The sequence below is a fragment of the Pristiophorus japonicus genome, chromosome 6 (assembly GCF_044704955.1).
Source record: "Pristiophorus japonicus isolate sPriJap1 chromosome 6, sPriJap1.hap1, whole genome shotgun sequence".
NCBI lineage: Eukaryota > Metazoa > Chordata > Chondrichthyes > Pristiophoridae > Pristiophorus > Pristiophorus japonicus.
In genome coordinates, this window is record NC_091982.1 from 219947607 (window position 1) to 219971056 (window position 23450).

General features: G+C 43.0%; 2 protein-coding genes across 2 annotated transcripts in view; one reads left to right on the plus strand and one right to left on the minus strand.

Annotated features, from left to right (window-relative positions):
- LOC139266254 (tripartite motif-containing protein 42-like) overlaps nt 1–4409 on the plus strand; it is a 62415-nt gene extending 58006 nt beyond the window's left edge. Inside the window, exons 5-6 of the mRNA XM_070884083.1 lie at nt 818–1042; nt 4386–4409. Coding sequence (XP_070740184.1) covers nt 818–1042; nt 4386–4409 — 249 coding nt within the window. The remainder of the gene's footprint in view (nt 1–817; nt 1043–4385) is intronic.
- Nucleotides 4410–18935: 14526 nt separating this feature from the next.
- Nucleotides 18936–23450, minus strand: part of pik3cb (phosphatidylinositol-4,5-bisphosphate 3-kinase, catalytic subunit beta) — a 203438-nt gene continuing 198923 nt past the window's right edge. Inside the window, exon 23 of the mRNA XM_070883608.1 lies at nt 18936–22974. Coding sequence (XP_070739709.1) covers nt 22837–22974 — 138 coding nt within the window. The 3' untranslated portion in view covers nt 18936–22836. The remainder of the gene's footprint in view (nt 22975–23450) is intronic.

Here is a 23450-nt window from a genome sequence, read left to right on the forward strand (position 1 = left end):
ATGTCAGGCTGTTGCTTGACTAGTCTGTGTGACAGCTCTCCCAATTTTGACTCAAGTTCCCAGATGTTAGTGAGGAGCACTTTGCAGGGTCGACTGGACTGGGTGTGCTGTTGTTGTGTCCGAAGTCAGTGCTGTGGTTGATACCGATTGGTCAGTCCAGTTTTATTCTTATAGTTTCTTGTAGCAGTTTGTTACAACTGAGTGGCTTGCTAGGCCATTTTAGAGGGCAACTGTTGTACGTCTAGAGTCACATATTGGCCAGACCAGGTAAGAACGGCAAATTTCCTTCCCTAAAGCATGTTAGTGAACCAAATCGTTTTTTATGACGATCCGATAGTTTGAGAGTCATCGTTACTGATAATAACTTTTTATTCCAGATGTATTTAATTAACTGAATTTAAATTCTCCAGCTGCCGTGGTGGGGTTTGAGCTCAGGTCTCTGGATCATTAATCCAAGCCTCATAACCACGATGCTACTGTACCCATAAGTTTGGATTTTTTCTCTCAACATTATCCAAAATGTTTCCGAGAAGAATGTGTTGTGATAATGTAGGTCACAGCAATTGAAGTGCCTGAAAGTGGGTGGTGTACACATTCAGGATTCAAACTTCTGAATATTATAACATTTAATAATGGCTGTAGGTGGTTCATTTGTCACATTTTAAATCCAAAGTGCTATTTATTAGAGGATTCATTTTAAAGATTCATTAAATTATGTGATTTCATTCTAAACTAAGCATAATAGTAAACTCCAGGTTACTGTGCACAATGTATGAGTTGCAGGATATGAAAACAATGTGCATCTTAATTTTTCCAGATTTTTTGGATGGTTCCACAAAATGACCTAGTGGATTCTTTTAATGTACATTTGCAAGAGATTGGTGCCAATAATGGAGCAGCTACCCCACTGCAAGTAGGTGTGACATTTTCTGGAATAGAAGCCGCTTCTTTTGAGACTGCGTTGAAAGCCAATTCTGAGGCTCTCTTCAGGGTCCGTGCAGTTAGTGCTATTGGAGAAAGTGATTGGAGCTATCCTTACAAAGTAAGTATGGTTTTATTCAGTTGTTAAGAAAGTACTGTAGGTTTTAGTGCCTACTATGGTGTTTTCTTTCAGCATTGTGGGAAAAACTATTCCTCCATTACTCCGTGACCTCCTATCCGCTTCGATCAGTGGATTAATGCCCTTCACCTTTATTATTGAGTCATACAAACAGGATAGTTCTCGGGTTAGTGCTGGGGAGCTGATGAGTTGTTACAGATGACTTCTGTACTTGTGCTGGGCAGGTGAAAACCTGTCAGTGCTATTCCTCCTGGTCCTCATCTCTACTAGTCGAAATGCAAGTGTAGACCCCAGATGACAACAAAATTAGGCTACCTGTGATAGCTCCCATGGTTAAATAACCCACTGACACTAATCATTTTCTCACTTAAAAAGTGCCTGTTGGAGGACTGCAGATGGTAAAATTTGACACCATCAGGAGCAGAGAGATGAGAGGGGAGAATCGGAGAGGAAACAAAACCTAACTTTCATTGGTTGGCCTCCTAATTGGGTGCCATTTACTACTCTGGACATTGAAATATAGGGCTGAATTTTAATGGAGAAGGTGGTTTGGAGCTCCGTGGGGGGGTCCGGGGCAGTCAGGAAACCCGGGTAAACGACTTTAACGTCAGGCCTGATTTGAATGGGAAGCCTCTGCTTCCCACCCACAGCCAGCCAGATTGAGAGACTGGCTAGCTCCGGCCGTGTATAGCTGCAATACTCGACTACAGTGAGGAGGGAGGGAGAGACCATGTGGGGGTCGTGCCAGAAGAAGATTGAAGGGGCGGGGGCAGGGAGAAATTTGGAGGGAGGGGGGGGGGAGTGTGGGGAAGTCCGAAGTGGATCGAAGGCCAAGAGAAGATCCGGGGGGGTTCCAAAGAGATTTGGGGGCTAGGAGAATATCAGGGGTCCAAAGAGAGTCGGGGGCGGAGGAGGATGAGGGGGGCGGTTCTGAAGAGATCAAGGGCTGGAGGAGCAGCACGGGGAGGGCTGGAGGAGAGGGGAGAGGCTTGCTGGGGGGAGGCCTCGTGGAGACATCAAGAGTCGGGGGTGGGGGGGGGGGTGGGAGGGGAAGACCTCGTGGAGACATTGGTGGCTTGGTGGGGGGAGGCCTTGTGTGGGGATCGGAGACCTGTGGAGGTGTGGGGGGGGGGGGGCGGGTTGGGGAGGGCAAAGGTCTTGTGGAGGGATCGGAGGCCTGAGAGGGGTTGTCTGATCGTGGTGGGGTAGGTTAGGCATGCACCTGGATCCAGGAGGTAGGGGTAAAGGCACTTACCTCCTGGATCCAGCAGTCCTCGCCCTGCTGTAGCTGGCGAGTTTTAAGTGGTGTGCAAAACCTGATGAGCTACAGTTAAGCACAAAATGGCGATTAAAGAGACTTCCAGCCTCATTATAATATTTAAATAAACGGCCTAACTCCTGCTTCCTGGCAGCGGGTTGGCGCCTGCCTCCTGTCCCACCTCTCTTAAAACCAGAAGTGGGCGGGTTGGAGGTGGGATCCGGTCGGGATTCCAATTTTTAACACTTTAATTACCCTCCCCACCCCCAACCTATCCAGTATTTTAGATTTAAATTTTACCCTCAGCCTCTGATTTGGTGAGGTTCCAGCGAAGGCATGAAGTCTCAGAGGCCAAGCTCATGCCTCAAAATCAGATTCGCAGGCCAGTTCACCAAATTTGCAGCATGCTATATTATGTTGGGATTTTCGAGAGACCACTAGTGATCAGTGTGTGGCTGAGAATATGTTCAAATTTTACTTCAAGTCTCATATTGGATCTCACAGGTTTCTTGGCAGCAGTGCTGTCACCCATTAGAAACAAGCACGACAGCGTGTCGATGGCCTGGCCTGCGGGAAGAGGCCTTTTAAATTGTACATTTTAGATTGGAAAGTTATTTTTTTCACCTATTGTATTGCATTCACCGATTCATTTTTGCTGCTGGTTTGGCCTATTTTTTGCATTGTAAGATTTTCTATTTCCAACGTTGTTTTTTTACAACCATTTTGCTTCCAGCTGTTATTTCACTTGTAACCCCCAAAATGGGTGGATGGGGAAATTCCCCAGTGGCACCCCTAGTTTTGGAATAGTATTTGAGGGGATGGGAGAGGCAGGTGTAACTGTACCTCACCTGTTTGGTATGCACCTGTCCATAACCCAGTATTCACTGGCTCAGTCAGCCCTTCGTTGACATATCAGAGGAGACCTGTTTTCAGCACCTCCACTTCAAAAAGGAGGCTGCCACATAGTTATGCCATCTTCTGACCACAGGCTGTTCCCATGAGCATGAAGGCCATTGCTGCATTAAAGTATTATGTTATTGGATCCTTCCAATTCACCAGTGACATATGACAAATCAATCAAGTGGCAGTCCACAGATGCATCAAGAAAGTGACAGAGGTCCTGTGGAAAGGAGATTCCAGCTCGAGCGGACGCAAACATTTCCTGGGTAAAGGGTTCCCCAGAGTGCAGAGAATCATATGTGACACCCATCTATTATTGAGCCTGGCCATTACCTCTCAACAAGCAAGCTGCACTGCTTGTTATCTGGGGAGGGTGCCCTGGGGAATTTCCAGCAAGGCAACACTCTTCGCATCCATTTTGTATAGCAGGATGTCCACTTTGCCAGTCATCAAACAGGGGGGGGGGGGGGGGAGGGGGGTCAGATGTTGTGCCATTCTGTTATGAGGCCATTTCATGCCACCTCAGTGGGTTTCCTTTTACTTCGTTTTTGGCTGACACTTATTTCACTATCTCCCCTCCCAGTCTCCGCAAAGGCGGATATATACTTCAAATTCATTTTGCACCTTTATGTGGCCTGGAGCAATATTTGCTCTATGGGGATCAACTTACCTTTAGTTTCAGCTGCCAGCGAGCCTTTCTGCATACCAATTGGACTAATTACCGACACAAGGTCAAAGCTGTGCTGGGAGCGTATATTAATTATTCAAATGACTTGACCACACAAAATTGTACAATGCCAACTTGAGTGTGCTGTAGGCTAGCTTGGTCCTGCCATGCAGCCTGGGATGGATTTGCTGAAAGTGCAAACATTGGGGTTTTAATGATTCTGAGTACAGCCGGAGCTCTCAGCATTACCTGATGAAGCAAAGGTGCAGCAGATGATGCTGAGTTCTGAGATTGCTTGTAGAAATATTGGACTTGGGAGCGTAAGTTCTGCGCGACCTGAAGCCACTGGTGGGACCCTGCACACATCAGAAAAGCATCGGCAATGTGTTTGGTGGCAGAGTGTTTCACAAGATCCACCTCAGTGTTCCTGGAAGCGTATCATGTGATAAGTTTAGAAAAACTAATTTAAATATAATTTTTTTTAAATACTCTGTAAACAGGAAAACCTTTTCACAAATACTTGAAGATAACACCTTTGGAATATTCCTTTATATCATTTAGTATTGTTTTACTGAGATGCAACTTGTGTTGTTATATTCTATAATAATTTACTTTAAACAATTGAGCTACGGACAGTGCAGCTTTTATCCAATGTTTTTCCACTCGGCACAGCTCAGAGTGAGAATTAAACAGAAAGTGAGTGGGCAAGTGGGCAAGGTAGTAGAGGACAGCCTTGACAATGTATTCCACCATCTGTATGCTACTCCCATTGGCCAGACACAAGACTTCCAAAGCAAGTGCTCTACTCGGAACTCCTTCACGGCAAACGAGCCAAGGGTAGACAGAGGAAACATTATAAGGACACCCTCAAAGACTCCTTGATAAAGTGCGGCATCCCCACCAACACCTGGGAGCCCCTGGCCAAAGACCGCCCTGAGTGGAGGAAGTGCATCCAGGAGGGCGCTGAGCGCCTCGAGTCTCATCACCGAGTGCATGCAGAAAACAAGCGCAGGCAGCGGAAGGAATGCGCGGCAAACCTGTCCCACCTTCCCTTACCCTCAACAATTGTCTGTCCCACCTGTGGCTGGGATTGTGGCTCTCATATTGGACTGTTCAGCCACCTAAGGACTCATTCTAAGAGTGGAAGCAAGTCGATCCTGAGGGGCTGCCTGTGATGATGATGACCCCCAGTGGGAACATGGGAACATAGGAACAGGAGTAGGCCATTCAGACCCTTAAGCCTGTTCCACAATTCAATTAGATCAAGGCTGATCTGAATCTTAACTCTATTTACCCAACTTGGTTGCATAATCCTTTATAACATAAAAACATAAGAAATAGGAGCAAGACTAGGCCATTGGCCCTTGAGCCTGCTCCGCCATTTTATAAGATCATGGCTGATCTGATCCGGGCTCAGCTCCACTTCCCTGCCCGCTCCCCATAACCCTCCACTCCCTCATTCAAAAATCTGTTTATCTCCACATTAAATATATTCAATGACCCAGCCTCCACAGCTTTCTGGGGCAGAGAATTCCATAGATTTATGACCCTTTGAGATAAGAAATTTCTCCTCATCTCAGTTCTAAATGGACGAACGCTTATTCTTAAACTGTGCCCCTAATTCTAGATTCCCCCAAACCTTGCCAAACAAAAATCTATCAATCTAAGTTTTGACATTTTCGATTGACCTAGCCTCAACAGCATTTTGAGGGAGACATGTTCCAGATTTCCATGACCCTTTGTGTGAAGCAATGCATCTGACATCACCCTTGAACTGCCTAGCTCTAATTTTATGCTTCCTTATTCTGGACACTCCCATCAGAGGAAATAGTTTCTATCTATACTATCAACTCATTTAATCATCTTAAACACCTCAATTAGATTACCGATTAATCTTATAAACTTAAGGGAATACAAACCTAGTCTATGCAACATGTCCACATAATGTTACCCCTTTAGCCCCAGTATCATAATAATCATAACATTTTATTTGGCTGATTCACTCAGACTTGGCTACAACCATAGTAAATATATATGTCTATTTAATTCAGCACAGACTCAAAGGAACAGTAGGTTTTATTTGCAAAAAATAGGATCTTGAAAAAGTTATTTATTTATTTTATGTTTATATTAAGAGTTAAATGTATCTGTATCTCATCCTTTCTCCAGTTTAATTGGATGACAGACAATAGCAAGCCTAATGTCTGTTACACTGGCAACTTAGTCATATTGAATTGCAACCTCCGCGAAGGAATGCTTTTTCACTATTTTTCTCCCTTTCCTCCTGTCCTGTTGGGGTACAGTTTCATGGATGCCATTGGCTCTCTGGTACCCTGTCTCTCATGTGCAGTATCAGCTGGTTATTTTATCCTGTTCGCATCTGATGCTTCCAGCACAGGTTGCTGGATATGAACAGAAGGAAGAACCCTGGTCAATTTCCCCAAATGCAGTAACCCTTTTGCTGCCCCTCTGAGATCAACTACTTTATGTGGTACTGCAGACTATCTGGGTTCCAGACTAATTTAGGGGGCTTCTGTCCCATTATGATGGGAATATAATGAAGGTTTGGATTGTCGAGGCTTTTATTTCCACTCCTGTTTTTCTCCCTGTCTCTGGCCTGTTCTGATTCTCTCTTATTCTGCTTCCGTCTGTTATTCTTCTCTTCTCTTGCACTTTCAAGTAGGTGGGTGATGGGTGGGGATGAGGGTTCTAGCTACGGTGGACTGATTTCTATAATGGCAGGTTTTTATGTATGTATGTATATAAAACCTGCCGTATAAAGCATGATAAAAACATAAGAAATAGGAGCAGGAGTAGGCCATTAGGTCCCGTGACACTGTTCCGCCATTTAATAAGATCATGGCTGATCTGATCATGGACTCACCTCCACTTCCCTACCCGCTCCCCATAACTCTTTATTCCCTTGTCTCTCAAAAATCTGTCCATCTCCATCTTAAATATATTCAATGCCTCCACAGCTCTCTGGGCAGAGAATTCCATAGATTTACAACCCTCAGAAGAAATTCCTCTTCGTCTCAGTTTTAAATGGGCGGCCCCTTATTCTAAGTCTCTGTTCCCTAGTTTTAGTTTCCCCTATGAGTGAAAATATCCTCTCTGCATCCACCTTGTCGAGCCCCTTCATTATCTAATATGTTTCGATAAGATCACCTCTCATTCTTCTGAACTCCAATGAGTATAGGCCCAACCTATTTTCATAAGTTAACCCCCTCATCTCCGGAATCAACCTAGTGAACCTTAGGTAGATAGTCACGATGGAAATGATGTGGCATGACATTTCCTGGATGTAAAGGAAATGCACACACACACACATACACACACACACATAGGGCGAGAAATTTGGTTTTGGGTCATAGCGGCATTTTTGGTGGAAAAAAACTCGCTATAACTCTGCTATGATTTTGAGTCGAACATTCGGGAAAAAATGGAAAAAATGTGCCCGGCAGGAAAAATCGGCATTGCACGAGGATTCGTGGCACAAACCGTGAATTTTCTGCAACTTTTCTCTGATGCCGATACCACTGCGAGTTGGGCCTAGGAAGGGAGAACACAATTTTTTTTCCAAAAAACAAAAAACATCACAAAACATTCACAAGACCCTTTTCTAGCGAATTGCCGCAAAGGAATTTTAAAATAAAATTTTTAGCTTACCTTTTTGAAGGGCTGCTCCGACAGGTTTTTTCCCGGCATTGTTTTCCCCCCATCTATGGGTCACTGCTGAGCCAAATATCGGGCGAAGTCTTGCACGGCGGCGGGCTGCTCCCCAGCGGTATTTCAAAACCGCCGGTGCAAGACTTCAGGGAATTTCCCACTGCACCGTTTTCCGCCCAAAACGGCGAAATACCGCCAAAAAACCTGATGCAAGGTTGTGGAATTTTGAGCTCATAGTGCTTTAATATTTTATAGATATCTATTGTAATTGTAGTATTTACTTGTGAACCATTATAGAAAAAAACAGCAAGACAAAATTGAACTGTTGTTGAACCTTCTACACTTTTTTCTGTATACTCATTTATTGCAGAGAATGTTTTGTATAAATAGAATTTTGCACATAACCTGCAGATTTTTTATAAAATGACACAATTTGCCAATATCGATCTTCCTGAATTCAACAGGTTGTTACTAAACAGTATTAAGTTGGAAGAGAACCAGTCCTTACTTTACTGAATCGCCGAAGGAAGATAAACTGGCTGTTAAACAAAACCTTCAAGCTATTCGAATGCTGATCAGATGAAACCAAATGATAAATGATATTTGAAAGTATTTTTAAGTGGCTTGGGTTTATGTACTATAGCTTTTACAGTCAACAATCTTTATTGATCACATGCATGAGGTGGTCCTTGAAATACCTGATTCAAGCAATTGCTGATTTACTGTATTGGAAGATTACATCAATCTAAGCTTGTTCATTTTCAGGTGTCAGATGTGGGTCAGTGGTGGCACTCTCGCCTCTGAGTCAGGAGGTTGTGGGTTCAATTTCCACTCCAGAGACTTAAACACATAATCTAGACTGACACTTTAGAGGTGCCATCTATTGGTTGAGATGTTAAACCGAGCCTGCCCTCTCAGGTGGACGTAAAAGATCCCATAGCACTATTTTGAAAAGTAGGGAAGTTCTTCCTAGTGTCCTGGCTAATATTTATCCTTCAAACAATATTCATTAAAAAAAACAGATTACTTGGTCATCACCTCATTGGTGTTTGTGGGACTTTGCTGTGTGTAAATTGGTTGCCACATTTCCCACATGACAGCAGTGACTCATTGGCTGTAAAGCATTTTGGGATGCCCTGAGGTTGTGAAATGCAAGTTCTTTCTATTTTTACTTCATTTTACTTGTAATATTAAAAAAGTTTGGTACCTTGATTATCATCCATTTGATTTAATCTGCACTATTATCTGCCAGAGGTTTTGTGCATTTGGGACTTTTGGTCCATGGTATAAGGTGGAAATCCTGTCTGCTAGAATGTATTTAAAAAAAGGTTTGAAACAGAAATTAATTTGAAGCACATATTGGAACAGGATTTGTGTATTTTTGATTACTGTCAGTTTTCAATATCCACTAAATTGGGTCCCCTGTATTGTTGCAGATAAGGGGCATTTAAAAAGAGAAGTAGAGCTCACTGAATTAATATATATTTTTTATAAATTTTCCAAGCACTTTTTAACTTTTCCTAATCATTTTTAAAATCTTCAGTATTTAATATATAAATTAAGGCAAATTTTGGTTAATAACCAAGAAACTTAGTTCAGTTTTGGGACACGTGGCTGTGCTAACAGAATATGTATAAGCCGTTGTTAATTTATGTGTGCCCTTAAAGAAAACCAGATGAAAATAGTCATGTGCTTCCCTCCTACACCGTTGTGTTTATGGGCCCAATTTTCCCCAACCCCTTTTATCGGCGCACTTACCTTAAATGTGGCAACTTTGCGCGCTGGAAATGGCGCCGAAAAAAAGGGGCCCCATCCTGCCCACTCTGCCGAGTCTCCGGTGTCCCAGCATGGCGTAGCTAGTGAAGTGGGGGGGCGGAGCAACAGCCCAGCGCAGAAAGCACTGCCGGCAGCTGCGCGCATGCTCCTGCCCTCCCAGCGTGTCCTGCAGGCTGTGAGCAGGACCCCGATGCTCACAGCCCCTATCCTCGGCCGAAGGGACACCCCAATCTTCGTCACACCTAGCCCAGCTGAGTAGCCGCCCGCACCGGCTGGCCGGCCTGCTGACTTCCCGGGCCGAGGTAGGACTTCAGTTTTATTTTTAATTTATTGATGGTTGTGCTTGAGAGTTTTGATTGGGTGGGGGGGGAGGAGGAGAGTTTTGGGGGGAGGGGCGGCGGAGAAAGAGTGTTTTGATGGGGGGGGGGTGGGGGGAACTTAAAAAAAAACTTGATTCTGGCATAAAGGTAGGACTTCTATTTTTTATTTGTTATTGATTGATTGCTTATTGCTTTTTGTGGTTTGTATAGTGCTTTGTAAGTCTTGGTGCAGGTCCTCAGTTTCCTTATATTTTTTATTTGTTATTGAATGCTTATTTTTGTGCTTTGTTTAGTGCTTTGTAAATGTTGGTGCTTTAAATGTATCAACCTGCGCCGAATTCTTAACTGCTCGCAATGTTTTTCAGAGTTGGCCACATACGCTGACCTAAGTCGATTTGGAGTAAGTTTTAGCTGGCCAAAGTGGCATAAATGGCCAAAACTGGTGTAAGTGTCTGGGAACGACCCCTTTTGGAAAAAAAAAACTGAACTAAAAAAAAATTGTACGTAACTGACTTACTCTGGAGCAAAATTTTGGGGGGAAATGGCATTTTAAAAAATTAGGCCAGAAAAAAATAACTTACTCCAAAAATATTGATGCAAGTCATGGCCAAAATGGACCCTAAATCCCTTCAGTTTGAGATTGCCTTAGGACAACAAAAAATATTGTTAATTACCTTGACTATCAAAGGTGTTTGACACAGTTGAGTACTGCATGCTCCACCACCGTCTCTTCCTTTGTGGCACTCTCGCCACTTGATTCAACTCCTCCTCATCATAGTAGGCAGTCCCTCAAAATTGCTTCCACTCTCAAAGTGAGTTCTCAGGTGACTGCACAGTCCAACATAGGAATTACAGTCTCTGTCACAGGTGGGACAGACAGTCGTTGAATGAAAGGGTGTGGAGTCTGGTTTGCCACACGCTCCTTCTGCTGTCTGCGCTTGTTTTCTGCATGCTCTCGGCAATGAGACTCTAGGTGCTCAGTGCCCTCCCGGACGCTCTTCCTCCACTTAGGTTGGTCTTTGGCCAGGAATCCCCAGGTGTCGGTGGGGATGTTGCACTTTATCAAGGAGGCTTTGAGTCCTTGAAACATTTCCTCTGCCCACCTCAGGATCGTACAGGAGTTCAGAGTACAGCGCTTGCTTTGGGAGTCTTGTGTCGAGCATGTGGACAATGTGGCCCGCCCAACAGAGTTGGTCGAGTGTGGTCAGTGCTTCGATGCTGGGAATGTTGGCCTGATCAAGAACATTTGATGTTGGTGCGTTTATCCTCCTGGGGATTTGCAGGATCTTGCGGAGTCAGTGTTGGTGGTATTTCTCCAGCGACTTGAGGGGTCTACTGTATATGGTCCACATCTCTGAGCTATATAGGAGGGCGAGTATCACTACAGCCCTGTAGACCATAAGCTTGGTGCCAGGTCATGGTCTTCGAACACTCTCTTCCTCAGGTGACCGAAGGCTACGCTGGCACACTGGAGGCTGTGTTGGACCTCGTTGTCGATGACTATCCTTACTGATAGTAGGCTCCCGAGATGTGGAAATTGATCCATGTTGTCCAAGGCCACGCCATGAATTTTGATGATCAGGGGGCAGTGCTGTGTGGCGGGGTCAGGTTGGTGGAGGACCTTTGTCTTACGGGTATTTAGCGTAAGGCCTCTGCTTTCGTACGCCTCGGTGAAGAAACATAGAAACGTAGAAAATAGGTGCAGGAGTAGGCCATTCGACCCTTCACCACCATTCAATATGATCATGGCTGATCATGCACTTCAGTACCCCATTCCTGCTTTCTCTCCATATCCCTTGATCCCTTTAACCATTAGGGCCACATCTAAGTCCCTTTTGAATATATCTAATGAACTGGCCTCAACAACTTTCTGTGGTAGAGAATTCCATAGATTCACAATTCTCTGAGTGAAGAAGTTTCTCCTCATCTTAGTCCTAAATGGCTTACCCCTTATCCTTAGACTGTGACTCCTGGTTCTGGACTTCCCCAACATCAGGAACATTCTTCCTGCATCTAACCTGTCCAATCCCGTCAGAATTTTATATGTTTCTATGAGATCCCCTCTCATTCTTCTAAATTCCAGTGAATATAAGCCTAATCAATCCAATCTTTCTTCATATGTCAGTCCTGCCATCCCGGGAATCAGTCTGGTGAACCTTTGCTGCACTCCCTCAATAGCAAAGAATGTCCTTCCTCAGATGAGATGACCAAAACTGTACACAATATTCAAGGTGTGGCCTCACCAAGACCCTGTACAATTGCAGTAAGACCTCCCTGCTCCTATAATCAAATCTTCTCGCTATGAAGGCCAACATGCCATTTGCCTTCTTCATCGCCTGCTGTACCTGCATGCCAACTTTCAATGACTGATATACCATGACACCCAGGTCTCGTTGCACCTCCCCTTTTCCTAATCTGTCACCATTCAGATAATATTCTGCCTTCCTGTTTTTGCCACCAAAATGGATAACTTCACATTTATCCACATTATACTGCATCTGCCATGCATTTGCCCACTCACCTAACCTGTCCAAGTCACCCTGTAGCCTCTTAGCATCCTCCTCACAGCTCACACCGCCACCCAGCTTCGTGTCATCTGCAAACTTGGAGATATTACATTCAATTCCTTCATCTAAATTATTAATGTATATTGTAAATAGCTGGGGTCCCAGCACTGAACCTTGCGGTACCCCACTAATCACTGCCTGCCATTCTGAAAAGGACCAGTTTATTCCTACGCTTTGCATCCTGTCTGCCAACCAGTTCTCTATCCACGCCAATACATTACCCCCAATATCATGTGCTGTTGACGATGGCTTGGAGTTCAGCCTCTGAATGTGCGCAGAAACAAGACTGAAGGCTTTGTGTCTTAATCCAAGGAGTATCCGCAATAAGGTGGATGAATTAACTGTGCAAATAGATGTTAACAAATATGATGTGATTGGGATTATGGAGACGTGGCTCCAGGATGATCAGGGCTGGGAACTCAACATCCAGGGGTATTCAACATTCAGGAAAGATAGAATAAAAGGAAAAGGAGGTGGGGTAGCATTGCTGGTTAAGGAGCAAATTAAGGCAATAGTTCGGAAGGACATTAGCTTGGATGATGTGGAATCTATATGGGTAGAGCTGCAGAATACCAAAGGGCAAAAAACGTTAGTGGGAGTTGTGTACAGACCTCCAAACAGTAGTCGTGATGTTGGGGAGGGCATCAAACATGAAATTAGGGGTGCGTGCAATAAAGGTGCAGCAGTTATAATGGGTGACTTTAATATGCACATAGATTGGGCTAACCAAACTGGAAGCAATACGGTGGAGGAGGATTTCCTGGAGTGCATAAGGGATGGTTTTTTAGACCAATATGTCGAGGAACCAACTAGGGGGGAGGCCATCTTAGACTGGGTGTTATGTAATGAGAGAGGATTAATTAGCAATCTCGTTGTGCGAGGCCCCTTGGGGAAGAGTGACCATAATATGGTGGAATTCTGCATTAGGATGGAGAATGAAACAGTTAATTCAGAGACCATGGTCCAGAACTTAAAGAAGGGTAACTTTGAAGGTATGAGGCGTGAATTGGCTAGGATAGATTGGCGAATGATACTGAAGGGGTTGACTGTGGATGGGCAATGGCAGACATTTAGAGACCGCATGGATGAACTACAATAATTGTACATTCCTGTCTGGCGTAAAAAATAAAAAAGGGAAGGTGGCTCAACCGTGGCTATCAAGGGAAATCAGGGATAGCATTAAAGCCAAGGAAGTGGCATACAAATTGGCCAGAAATAGCATCGAACCCGGGGACTGGGAGTAATTTAGAACTCAGCAGAGGAGGACAAAGGGTTTGATTAGGGCAGGGAAAATGGAGTACGAGAAGAAGCTTGCAGGGAACATTAAGACGGATTGCAAAAGTTTCTATAGATATGTAAAGAGAAAAAGGTTAGTAAAGACAAACGTAGGTCCCCTGCAGTCAGAATCAGGGGAAGTCATAACGGGGAACAAAGAAATGGCGGACCAATTGAACAAGTACTTTGGTTCAGTATTCACTGAGGAGGACACAAACAACCTTCCGGATATAAAAGGGGTCGGAGGGTCTAGTAAGGAGGAGGAACTGAGGGAAATCCTTATTAGTCGGGAAATTGTGTTGGGGAAATTGATGGGATTGAAGGCCGATAAATCCCCAGGGCCTGATGGACTGCATCCCAGAGTACTTAAGGAGGTGGCCTTGGAAATAGTGGATGCATTGACAGTCATTTTCCAACATTCCATTGATTCTGGATCAGTTCCTATGGAGTGGAGGGTAGCCAATGTAACTCCACTTTTTAAAAAAGGAGGGAGAGAGAAAACAGGGAATTATAGACCGGTCAGCCTGACATCGGTAGTGGGTAAAATTATGCAATCAATTATTAAGGATGTCATAGCAGTGCATTTGGAAAGAGGTGATATGATAGGTCCAAGTCAGCATGGATTTGTGAAAGGGAAATCATGCTTGACAAATCTTCTGGAATTTTTTGAGGATGTTTCCAGTAGAGTGGACAAGGGAGAACCAGTTGATGTGGTATATTTGGACTTTCAGAAGGCTTTCGACAAGGTCCCACACAAGAGATTAATGTGCAAAGTTAAAGCACATGGGATTGGGGGTAGTGTGCTGACATGGATTGAGAACTGGTTGTCAGACAGGAAGCAAAGAGTAGGAGTAAATGGGGACTTTTCAGAATGGCAGGCAGCGACTAGTGGGGTACCGCAAGGTTCTGTGCTGGGGCCCCAGCTGTTTACACTGTACATTAATGATTTAGACGAGGGGATTAAATGTAGTATCTCCAAATTTGCGGATGACACTAAGTTGGATGGCAGTGTGAGCTGCGAGGAGGATGCTATGAGGCTGTAGAGCGACTTGGATAGGTTAGGTGAGTGGGCAAATGCATGGCAGATGAAGTATAATGTGGATAAATGTGAGGTTATCCACTTTAGTGGTAAAAACAGAGAGACAGACGATTATCTGAATGGTGACAGATTAGGAAAAGGGGAGGTGCAAAGAGACCTGGGTGTCATGGTACATCAGTCATTGAAGGCTGGCATGCAGGTACAGTAGGCGGTTAAGAAAGCAAATGGCATGTTGGCCTTCATAGCAAGGGGATTTGAGTACAGGGGCAGGGAGGTGTTGCTACAATTGTACAGGGCCTTGGTGAGGCCACACCTGGAGTATTGTGTACAGTTTTGGTCTCCTAACCTGAGGAAGGACATTCTTGCTATTGAGGGAGTGCAGCGAAGGTTCACCAGACTGATTCCCGGGATGGCGGGACTGACCTATCAAGAAAGACTGGATCAATTGGGCTTGTATTCACTGGAGTTCAGAAGAATGAGAGGAGACCTCATAGAAACGTTTAAAATTCTGACGGGGTTAGACAGGTTAGATGCAGGAAGAATGTTCCCAATGTTGGGGAAGTCCAGAACCAGGGGACACAGTCTAAGGATAAGGGGGAAGCCATTTAGGACCGAGATGAGGAGGAATTTCTTCACCCAGAGAGTGGTGAACCTGTGGAATTCTCTACCACAGAAAGTTGTTGAGGCCAATTCACTAAATATATTCAAAAAGGAGTTAGATGAAGTCCTTACTACTAGGGGAATCAAGGGGTATGGTGAGAAAGCAGGAATGGGGTACTGAAGTTTCATGTTCAGCCATGAACTCATTGAATGGCGGTGCAGGCTAGAAGGGCCGAATGGCCTACTCCTGCACCTATTGTCTATGTTTCTATGTCCACGTATTGTAGTTCGATGACGGGATGGGACGATCTTGGATGTAGCCTGGAGGCGACAAAGGTTGAACAGGTTCCCACTGGTTCTATAGTTTAATTCCACTCCTGTATTGTATTGTAGGCAGTGGTTCTCTGGTCATATTGGCTTCTCCTGGCCTGCAGCTCAGAGGCAGTCCAGACTTAATCACTGAACCTTCCTATTGTTTGTTAACATGTGACTCTTCAACAAAAATTATCTGTAGGCACAGGGTCAGCTTCCTATAATGAACAGGTAAGAGTTGAATCTATTTTGTCTGTAATGTACTTATGACTCCACGAGGCAATATGTTGTACTCAATCTGTAGTGACCTTGGTCCTTTATTCGTAACTCCAGAGTGAGGCAGCCGCATGGTGGCTCCCCTTTTATACAGCCCCTGCCACCAGGGCAGGAAACCCTGGTCTCCACCAGTTGCACCCTCTAGTGGTGCCAGCATGTATACAGTGTAAACCTTATTGATAGTACATCAGGTAAACAAGTCTCCATCTTATGCAACTATACAGTGACTACACAGAGAGAATATCTATAGTCTGCATATATAACAGAATCAAGTGGCGATAGTGCAGCAAAGAGATGGTGGCGGAGGATGCAGTACTCAACTGCGTCAAACACCACTGATAAGACAACAAAGGATATTGTTAATTACCTTGACTAAGGTATTTTGTGACACCCAGCTCTACCTCGCCAGCCTGGACTTCCAAGACCACCACTGCACGTTGTGGATGAACCATCAATTTCTCCAGCTACATATTGGTAAGACAGAAGGCAATCTATTCAGCTATTGCCAAAACTCTATACCGCAGTTCCAAACCTCTGGTTGCTTGCTGAGACTGAACAACGCAGTGTACAACCTTGCTGTGCTATTTGACCTTAAGCAAATCCCACATCCTTCAATTATCCTACCATTACTCTTACCTTAAGACTGCCAGTCAAACTATTGCCCATGCTTTCATCCCCTCCAGAATTAAGTTCTCAAGTTCAGTGGCTCCCAGAGTTCAAACCTATATAAGTTCCCACTTGTTCAAAACTTGATTGTCTGTATCACATGAAGTCTCACTCCAATCACCCATTTCCTCATTGAACTCTAATATAATTTTCCATTCCCCACTATATTGAATTCAAAAGCTCCATCCTTATTTTTGATCCCTCCGTGGTCTGGTCTCTTCCTACCTGCCAGAATGCACCATGCACTCTTCCAACTCTGGCCTCCTATGCAATTCCCCCTCCTTTCACCCGAGCTTTCAGCCATTTTGGTCCTCTTTCTGGCTACTATGCTCTTCCACTTCAAATGCTTCCTGAGCACCCTCCCCCCAGTCCTTGCCTTTGAAAGCAGGAAACTATAGACCAGTTAGCCTAACATATATGGTTGGGAAAATGTTGGAGTCCATTATTAAAGAAGCAGTAGCAGGTCATTTGGAAAAGCAAAATTCGGTCAGGCAGTCAGCATGGCTTTATGAAGGGGAAGTCATATTTGACAAATTTGCTGGAATTCTTTGAGGATGTAACGAACAGAGCGGATAAAGGGGAACCAGTGGATGTGGTGTATTTGAGGTCATTTGGAAAAGCAAAATTCGGTCAGGCAGTCAGCATGGCTTTATGAAGGGGAAGTCATATTTGACAAATTTGCTGGAATTCTTTGAGGATGTAACGAACAGAGCGGATAAAGGGGAACCAGTGGATGTGGTGTATTTGGACTTCCAGAAGGCATTTGACAAGGTGCCCCATAAAAGGTTACTGCAGAAGATAAAAGTTCACAGGGTTGGGGGTAATACATTAGCATCGATAGAGGATTGGCTAACTAACAGAGAACAGAGAGTCGGGATAATGGTTCATTTTCTGGTTGGCAACCAGTAACTAGTGGGGTGCCGCAGGGATCAGTGCTGGGACCGCAACTATTTACAATCTATATTAATGACTTGGAAGGGGGGGGACTGAGTGTAACATAGTCAAGTTTGCTGACGATACAAAGATAGGAGAAAAAGCAATGTGTGAGGACACAAAAAAATCTATAAAAATTTGGCAGATGGAGTATAATGTCGGAAAGTGTGAGGTCATGCACTTTGGCAGAAAAAAAATCAAAGAGCAAGTTATGATTTAAATGGAGAAAGATTGCAAAGATCTGCAGTACAGTGGGACCTGGGGGTACGTGTGCATGATATGCAAAAGGATAGTATACAGGTACAACAAGTGATCAGGAAATCCAATGGAATCTTGGCCTTTATTGCAAAGGGGATGGAGTATAAAAGCTGGGAAGTCTTGCTATAGCTATATAACGTATTGGTGAGGCCACACCTGGAATGCTGCATGCAGTTTTGGTTTCCATATTTATGAAAGGACATACTTGCCTTGGAGGCAGTTCAGAGAAGGTTCACTAGGTTGATTCTGGGGATGAGGGAGTTGACTTATGAGGAAAGGTTGAGTAGGTTTGGTCTCTACTCATTGGAATTCAGAAGAATGAGAGGTGATCTTATCGAAACGTATAAGATTATGAGGGGGCGTGACAAGGTGGAGGCAGAGAGGATGTTTCCACTGATGGGGAAGACTAGAACTAGAGGGCACGATCTAGAATAAGGGGCCGCCCATTTAAAACAGAGATGAGGAGAAATTTCTTCTCCCAGAGGGTTGTAAATCTGTGGAATTTGCTGCCTCAGAGAGCTGTGGATGCTGGGACATTGAATACATTTAAGACAGAAATAGACCGTTTCTTAAACGATAAGGGGAAGGGGTTATGGGGAGCGGGTGGGGAAGTGGAACTGAGTCCATGATCATATCAGCCATGAATGGCAGAGCTGGCTTAAGGAGCGTATGGCCTACTCCTGTTTCTATTTCTTATGTTTTTATCCCTTTCTCTAACTTTTAATTTTTTTCCTCAAAGTACCTTGAAAAGTTTATTATGTTAATGCTGCTACATCAATACAATTTTTGTATTTGGTTTGTGTCAGCTAATAAAAAGTGTTAAATGAAAGATAATTGTCTTCTGTAATTCGGTTAAATCATTTATTGGTCATCAGTGTATGTATATATATATATATATATTTATATATATATGTAACATAATCTGAATTCTACAAATTATTCAAGTGAAAACTGGAAAAGTCCACTTGACAACAGTTAGAGCTCCCTTTCTAAAAGTAACCATCCTGACCATGGTATTTTCGAGTTCAGACCATAAGGCCATAAGCAACAGCCCGACAAGCTTGGCATCATTATTTGATTAACCTTACCCCTTTTCCCACTCTTTTCAACCTTGGCATTGTCCTACACTATGAGCCAACACCCAGATTTCTCAACAACAATAAAGAATAGCTGTGGTCTGAATTACCTTCAGCCACTAGGCTACAGCAGCAGTTGCTCAGTTTTGAACCAACGCATCTCCCTGACAAGCATGTACCAAAGAGGAAGAGAAGTACTTCTCACTGCAGCATAGCAATTGGATGCAAGCCTTGTTTATAACAGAAACCAAGTAGTGACAACAGTTTTATAAAAACAGTTTATTTAAAAGCAAAATATACATTTGACAGCCATTTAATAAGTGTGTCTTTGCATTTTTCCATCTGAAATGTCACATTTGGTCGAATATACCAGAAAAAAACATTCTGAAACATTGCCTTTAACATCAGTACATTCAAAATCTGTGGCAAATCTTTAAAGGCACAGTTTCCTGTATGCATTCCACTCATTTATCGTACATATTTCATTATTACAAAGATGGGAATGAACTAAATCCATTGCCTGTATAATAGTTGTTGGAATATTGTAGGGGTGATGCCCACGCCCTTACGATGAACAAAATATTTTTTTAATCCTATAATTTTGTACAAATCTACACAACTCAGTAGTAGCAACAAGCATTCAACTATTATAAACAATATACAAAGGGTAGAACAGTAGCACTGGTACTAGAGCATTGGAATACCAATAATAGGGTTACTGGCTCAAATCCCAATCCTAACCTCAACTGGCATTCAACCATGACTCTTGCTGGCAGACAAGTTTTGACGGTTCTCAGTCCATCACAAGGCAGGGAGCATTCCCCTTCTGGTTGCAAAGCACCCCATCTGCGAGGGAGAAAAAGACCGACAAGGAGATGTACTCTTGCCCTGCCAAGCATACAGCTTGGACCAATATAAAGCAGCATCGACTGCAGCCACGGAGCAGTCCGCAGCTCAGAACATCCCAGGGGAGACGTAGAGATGGGAAGACAATAAAAAGGAGAACATTGAAAATGTATTTAAAACAAATAAATAATACTTTGCAATCACTTTAAGGCTTAGCACAGAGTGGGCTGAGCACACAGAGTACATCTTCATCAATGGAACATTTGAACACAATTGGTTCCTCCTCCTCTTCCTCTCTACCTCCCATTCACGCTCCACAAGCTCTGGCCAATATCAATAGTATACCCATTTGACTTTCCATAATGCTTTTTCAATCAGTTGTGTTTATTTACTTTTGAAAGTTTACTGTAGCTTTTCACAGGCCTGTATAAAATATGCCTATGTATACAATTTCCGATTGGTTAACTGACTGGAAACGGGCACATATTTCACAATATACAAAGATAAAGTAAACCAGAGCTTTAGCATTAGGTTTCCTTATTGTTGAATCCAGTTCTCCCAAGAAATAAATCATTAAGTCGATAGCTATTGAGAAATTCCAGTATTACTGTGAATAATTGATGGACGTCCAATCTAACCAGTTAAAGAAGGTAAATAGTAATGACTTCAGAATTTGAGCTGGTATATGTTCACCTCAATCTCAGGTGTGCAAAAGAGGTATCCTTGCTAAGATCAGAGGTATCACAATGTTCCTATCCAGAGGCCAGAAACATTAACTATCTGCTAAAGTGCACTAAAGTATTAATAATTACTTTAATATCTATGCATTTAGGTTAAACTGTGCAAATCAAAATAACTTCAATTTACAGTGTTAGGTTAAACTTCAGACTTGTTCATATTACCAGTCCTTTTTCATGTGAGGCATAAAGGCTGAAATGGTTTCGTTCGCAACTGGAGATTTCTGCACACGCTGGAGAACTCCCATAATATTCCAAAAAAGGTGCACACCGAATGTCTATTTTACCTTAAAGAGTTCCACCTAGCTGAATCTTGGTAATCTGCCATGCCCAATGCTTGTAAGAAAGCCATCTCAATCCAAAATACCTTTAATATATTTTAGCTTAAAAAACACAAGTAAAGGCATCAGCATATCTAATATCCATATAATTAAAGCCATTATGATCCTTTGCCTGAAAGGGTAGCAGCAGTGAGGACATTGCTTTCATTAATGCTTTAAATGCCTGCATCTGTGGCTTTTTTACAAACATTTTCATATTGCACAAATTAAGAGTGGCTGTCTGCATAGCACCGGGGAAGAGGAAATGCAGTACCATTCCATTGAAGCATCAAAACTGCAGCCTCTACTTTTATCTTGTTGCATTTTTTTCCCCCTCCCATGAGCAGCACTGGAGATTGAGTCAAATCAGGGCAGGATTACGATATTACATCTTAACTAAATCAAAAAGGTGAGACTGGCAGCATCCTAAATAAGTAACAGCTGCTGAGGGTCAGAAGCATTGAATCAAATGATCTCCTTTATGTAATTTAACTCAGTGGCTAATTTGGATTCAATGTGCATTGAGTATGTCTAAATGGAACTACAGAAGGCCTCCAAAGTTGAGCTCAGGTGGATTATTATAGAAATGGTGGTTTTCCCAGTGCAGGTTCAGGTCAGAATCACTGCTGGCCAGACTGGTAGGTACGATTCAAAAATCATCTAAAAAAAAATTGCAAAGTGCTTCAAACACATGTTTGCCAAACATTCTACATTTTGTAAACATCAGCCCATTTCTGTGCTCATCTGAACTGACGATGTAACTCCAATTCAGGCAACTGAGGTGCATTCCTCAAGACTTTCACCTGTGAACTTGATAACACTTAGCTGTTAAAAAGTGAATCCCATTGCAAAGTATCAACTGAAAATTTCTGTGCTCACATTACACACATGATCACCTGGGGAATCCAAATGCTATTTGTTGCAAGATCAGAATTGCATTTAAAGATCATGCTTACAATTCTTCCCCCTCTGAGTACGCTTTAGTTGCCTTCCATTAAACAGACAGCATGGATACATGGTCCAATACACTTGAGAATGGGACTTCAAAGAAGATCTCACTTTATTGTATCTATTATACTATGATTCTATGATCACTGGAAAACGGTAAAGCCAGCACAGTGTTACCATTCCTGGGATATCATGTGCTGCAAAAAACAGCTGAAGCCCTTTGGGTTAATTCCAGATAGGCTCTTAAATTAATGGTGCAGAACTGAACCTACCTTGCTAGCCCTGTGTACAAACACCACCTGAAACACACCACAAAGCTCTGGGCAGCTCAAACTCTACTCTGTATCTAAGACTGCTCTGAAAAAGTGGTAAAATCATTAATGCAAACTCGTTGACTTGATAACATTAAAATGCAAATTGACAAATCTGCTACTGCTAAACATCTCCTTATTCAGTGCTAAGATCATAACAGAATGGATGCTGAACAGAAAGACAATTTCTAGGTTTACTTACCAGCTATTTATAAATCATCCATAAAATAACATGGGTTCATGATGAGTAGTGTCATGGGTCGATAGATGTGTGCTAGGTAAAAAATATCGTTTTTTCCCCACTCCTAGACCCAACTATATAATGTTCAAGCTATTCCTCAAGATTTTAAGTGAAAACAGAATAATTTCTCCTTGGATTTAAAAAGAAATGTCTTCAGCAATATGGTGTCGGTCAAACAGCAGCTACGGTGTCCAAGAAGGGATTGACTGATATCGAGGTTGGTGTTTGTAATATGGTTTGGACTGGTGTCAGCAACAAATTCAAAATTGTATAAATACTTAATTCAAAAGAAAGACAATCACCAATTCCTGTTTGCTGGATCCTGCCATGATCTTTCAGTCTAGCCGTACTAATTTAAAAAAAAATTTCAACTTAAAAATGAATCTAATATAAATAGATAGTAATATGAGCAACACCAAATATCAATTTGTATTGGCAGTTTCAATGTTTGGTATCAGTCAGCCCCAACTCCTGGAAAAATGTACACCTATTCCACTAGTACCAAGCCATTAAAAATCTGAAGATGAAGCAACCAATAGCTCGCAGCGTGCAAAGTCAGCAAGATCCAGCATATATATATATATATATATATACACACACATACATATATATATGTATATATATATGTACACACACACATCATATTAGATAACGTTGTAGTCGCACTGGAAGCTGGAAGGCATGGAGTTCAACAACTGGGAATTCTCCTGCAATTTGGTCCAGAAGTCAGCTGCTCCCTCATTTAACACCCTGTAGTTATTTCAGTGCACTGTTGAAATTGCTAGGACCGGCTTTCTTTGGCCACAATATGAGCCATCCAATTCACTTTCGTCGTCCAGCTTTCACGAAGGGCCTCGTCAAACTTTTGCCGAAACTGCTTCAAGGCTTCGTCATCGCTCTTTCCTAAAGCCAGAGAGTCCTGGGGCCAACAGGAGGAGATTGGTAAACAAGCGATCAAAAAAATTAAAAACAAATCTCATCTATACAACACCAAAACTGATGCACTTCCTGAAAATGTGTGTTTTTCGCAGCAAACCAACCAGGGAGCAGGCTATTTTAGATCTGGTAATGTGTAATGAGATAGGATTAATTAATGATCTCATAGTAAAGGATCCTCCGGGAAGAGTGATCGTAGTATGTTAGGGTGATCTCCTAGACTAGTTTCGATCACTTGGATGGGTCGGAGAGGAATTTTCCCAGATTTTTTTCTCCCTAAATTGGCCTGGGTTTTTAATCTGGTTGCTGCCTCTCCCAGGAGATCACATGGCTCCAGTTGGGGTGGAGTGTAGAATGTTTTAGTATAAGGGGTGTCGCAGTTGTGAGAGTTGGGCTGGGTTCTCTTTGCCTTTCCGCCATTGTTCATGGTTTATATGTAACCTTTAGGGCTGCTGACTA